This window comes from Salmo salar, chromosome ssa10 (genome assembly GCF_905237065.1).
Source record: "Salmo salar chromosome ssa10, Ssal_v3.1, whole genome shotgun sequence".
In the NCBI taxonomy this organism is placed as follows: Eukaryota; Metazoa; Chordata; class Actinopteri; order Salmoniformes; family Salmonidae; genus Salmo; species Salmo salar.
Window position 1 is genome coordinate 50,589,309 of NC_059451.1, and position 4,375 is coordinate 50,593,683.

General features: G+C 45.6%; 1 protein-coding gene across 1 annotated transcript; it reads right to left on the reverse strand.

Moving 5' to 3' along the window:
• Positions 1–263: 263 nt before the first annotated feature.
• Positions 264–2,680, reverse strand: LOC123724424 (phospholipase A and acyltransferase 4). The gene is made up of 4 exons (XM_045687902.1): positions 2,587–2,680; positions 2,269–2,365; positions 560–837; positions 264–458 (listed from the first exon to the last, which is right to left on the reverse strand). The coding sequence occupies exons 1-4, from the start codon at positions 2,608–2,610 to the stop codon at positions 351–353; spliced, it is 507 nt and encodes a 168-aa protein (XP_045543858.1). The 5' UTR covers positions 2,611–2,680; the 3' UTR covers positions 264–350.
• Positions 2,681–4,375: the final 1,695 nt, after the last annotated feature.

The following is a 4,375-nucleotide window of genomic DNA, read 5'->3' on the forward strand; positions in this document are numbered from 1 at the left end:
AAAATGTAATACATTTCATCTCTATATCTGACATGGTACAGGTGTCTTCTTTTGTTTAAGCCCATAACCATGTGTGTGAGGTGTATACTTTTGTTTCTAAGTTGATTTGTTTAAGACTTCCCAGAAACACTGTGTGACCCTGATTTAGCCCCCTGCAGTATTAATCAAGGTCATGGTAATATGGTTTTGGTAATATAAAGGCAACTGTATTAATTTAATATTCTGTTTGCTTTGAATGAAAAATTACCACACAACCACATTGGTCTTTGAGATGGTCCTTTATTCATTAGGCTATAAACAACATTTTGCATCACTGACATTCTCCATGGACTCATGAGAGAACCAATAAATTATTTACTAACTGTGCTAGCTGCAGCAACTGTAGAAACAGCAACAGCAGCCATTACACCAAACAGGCCTAGTTGACCAGCTAACACATTCTTCATGAAGTCATCTGCCTATAAGGAAAAAGACAAGCAGAAAATAAATTAATATGGAGTGCATCTCATCAAGCAAAGCATTAATTAGAATATTCTCTCAATTATACTGTCATGTCTACCTGTTTGGACTCTGATTTGCCATAACGGAGGAAAGTAACAAAATGCTCGCAGTTGTTTCCAAGGAGGCCATATTTTATTGTGCGGCCTCTCATTTTGTCCACTTCCCCCATAATGACGTCAGTCGGCCTTGGTTTGTACTCGTCATCCAAGTAGTTGTTGATTTTGTAAGTATTCCCTGCTGCCACATCCTTTAACTTCTCTATTGTAACCGTGCCTTTACAGGAAAGACTGCCGCTGGATGAGCTAACACTGCAGAAAACTACTCTTGAAGGCCCATCTACAAAACAGGAAGAAAGTAAAAGGTGTGTGTGTGTGTATACACACATGTAAGTGTAATTGTACATGTGTGTTTTGCTGATGAGAGAAATAAAGAGTCAGAGAGCACAGCAGATGCTGTAGCTGATTGAATACGTTCATAAAGTTCTGACTCTACCAACCATGTTCAGGTATCAGTTTTACTTTGCTGTTAGGGGCAGCAGGTAGTCTAGTGGTTAGAGCATTGGGCCAGTACTCTGCTGTTAGGGGCAGCGGGTAGCCTAGTGGTTAGAGCATTGGATCAGTACTATGCTGTTAGGGGCAGCATGTAGCCTAGTGGTTAGAGCATTTGGTCAGTACTATGCTGTTAGGGGCAGCAGGTAGACTAGTGGTTAGAGCATTGGGCCAGTACTCTGCTGTTAGGGGCAGCAGGTAGCCTAGTGGTTAGAGCATTGGGCCAGTACTCTGCTGTTAGGGGCAGCAGGTAGTCTAGTGGTTAGAGCATTGGGCCAGTACTCTGCTGTTAGGGGCAGCAGGTAGTCTAGTGGTTAGAGCATTGGGCCAGTACTCTGCTGTTAGGGGCAGCAGATAGTCTAGTTGTTAGAGCATTGGGCCAGCCAGTACTCTGCTGTTAGGGACAGCGGGTAGTCTAGTGGTTAGAGCATTGGGCCAGTACTATGCTGTTAGGGGCAGCAGGTAGCCTAGTGGTTAGAGCATTGGGCCAGTACTCTGCTGTTAGGGGCAGCGGGTAGTCTAGTGGTTAGCGCATTGGGCCAGTACTATGCTGTTAGGGGCAGCGGGTAGTCTAGTGGTTAGAGCATTGGGCCAGTACTCTGCTGTTAGGGGCAGCGGGTAGTCTAGTGGTTAGAGCATTGGGCCAGTACTATGCTGTTAGGGGCAGCAGGTAGCCTAGTGGTTAGAGCATTGGGCCAGTACTCTGCTGTTAGGGGCAGCAGGTAGCCTAGTGGTTAGAGCATTGGGCCAGTACTCTGCTGTTAGGGGCAGCAGGTAGCCTAGTGGTTAGAGCATTGGGTCAGTACTATGCTGTTAGGGGCAGCAGGTAGCCTAGTGGTTAGAGCATTGGGTCAGTACTATGCTGTTAGGGGCAGCAGGTAGCCTAGTGGTTAGAGCATTGGATCAGCACTATGCTGTTAGGGGCAGCAGGTAGCCTAGTGGTTAGAGCATTGGGCCAGTACTCTGCTGTTAGGGGCAGCAGGTAGTCTAGTGGTTAGAGCATTGGGCCAGTACTCTGCTGTTAGGGGCAGCAGGTAGCCTAGTGGTTAGAGCATTGGGTCAGTACTATGCTGTTAGGGGCAGCAGGTAGCCTAGTGGTTAGAGCATTGGGTCAGTACTATGCTGTTAACATTTGATATCAGATGATGTTTACACTCTCCCCCAATTCTGGAATTGGAATATAGGCTTCCACAAACACATTTCCAGAAGAACATCATACCTGGAGTTACCAAATGGATGACCTCTCCATTTCCAATGTACAGAGCCCAGTGTTTGTATTGACCTCTGTTTATCTCAATCATGTCACCAATCTCCATCTAAGAATAAGGTGGGTAAGAAGACATGTAATTATGTAACACCCCCCCTCCCCCCCCCCACACACACAGTCCTGTTTTACTAACATATTTCCTCTAACCCCTAACCCTAAAGCTGGTCCCCACAAGTATAGTTAAACATGTCCACACACACACACACACCTTTTATGATACTGTTGATTGTTATAAATTAGCATTAGTCAAAGATCAGCAACAGTACTTACTGTGGTCGGACTCCTGGTTTTCATGTGAATGTCTCACTGTGGGCTGTGTCTAATGAAAAAAACCTCGCCCTTAGATTACAAGGTCCAAAACCAACATCCTGTTATTCAAATTAACTATTTGAGACCCGAGCGTTCCTGCAACTAGCTCTATCTCTGGCATTGAATGTTTCTTTTTCTATATATTTGTTTCTACATAATCACTACTTCAGAAAGGAAACACCACATAGAAATATGTTTAACCCCTTAATAAAGAATGAATAAGGCAAGTCTTGGCGACATAGGTTCTGCTCCTTCAGAGTAGCTCACTGCCCAAGAAAAGCGGCAATATATAAAATGACCTACAAGCAGTCCGGGTAGTCATTTGATGAATTGTTCAGCAGTCTTATGGCTTTGGGGGTAGAAGCTGTTAAGGAGCCTTTTGGACCTAGACTTGCCGCTCCGGTACCACTTGCCATGCGGTAGCAGTGAGAACAGTCTATGACTTGGGTGACTGGAGTTTTTGACAATTCTTCAGGCCTTCCTCTGACACTGGTTTTAAATCATATTATTAAGGTCACCATATTAAGGTCACCATATTAAGGTCACCATATTAAGGTCACCATATTAAGGTCATAGTCAACCTACTGTAGTTGTAGAACACAACGTAGGAAACGCAAGCACAGACCTTTGTCAAGCCTACCAGTCCGCTCGGGCCCTTTGGTAAATATGCAAAAAGATTTTGTTCACATGCCTGCCTGTAGAAGAAAGAATTATATGTTGGTAATGCTTGACAGTTACTCTAAATGGATTGAAGCAAATGAGGAAGCAAAGACTTTGGCTAAGTGCCTGTTACAAGATATTGTTCCAAGACTCGGTGTACCACAAAGTTTAGTTAACGCTAGGGGGACACATTTCACCTCGAAGATAATGAAAGAATTGTGTGACATGATGCAAATTAAGAGAAATTTGCATGTACTGTTTCATCCGGAATGTTCTGGACTTGTAGAACGCTACAATGGCGTTTTGAAAAATAAAGTGTAAAAAGTATGTGCTCAAAACAGGACTTGCCTGGGTGGATGTGCTATCCATAGCCTTGTTTTCAATGTGTTCCACCCTGGTCCTGAAAACTGGCCTCAGTCCACATGAGGTACTGATGGCCCATCCCATGAGGACCCGAGTCAACACCAGCTGCAGTCTCTGATCTGCATCTGTTGGATGACAGTATGATGAAGTACTGTATAGCTCTGACTTAATGTATTCGAGCTGTTCACCTCACAGGTTTCTGCTGCCCAAACTCCCCCAGACAACCGTCCCCATCACGATCTCCAGCCTGGAGAGATTGGGTAATGGTCAGGAGGCACAACAGCTGTAAAGAACCTTTGAAACCCAGGTGGAAAGGACCACATCAGATCGCCCTCACTACCCCAGCGAAGGTAAAGTGCTTAGGGAAAGACACCTGGATCCATGCCTCCCACTGTAAGCAGGTAGCAGAGCCAGAAGAATATGTTACTACTTTCACTCCTACAACCAAGTAGGGACACTCTGCTTACCCTGGGACCTCCTACAACCCAGTAGGGACACTCTGCTTACCCTGGGACCTCCTACAACCCAGTAGGGACACTCTGCTTACCCTGGGACCTCCTACAACCCAGTAGGGACACTCTGCTTACCCTGGGACTCACAGCCATTGTGGCTGTGGGCATCCTCTGGGTGGTAGCTGACTTCGAGCAAGAGGCGGGTGAAAGTGTTAGTAACCTCTCCCCGACCTCTCTGCTCCAACGAGGTCCGGCTTCCACGGGTGGTAGGCCAG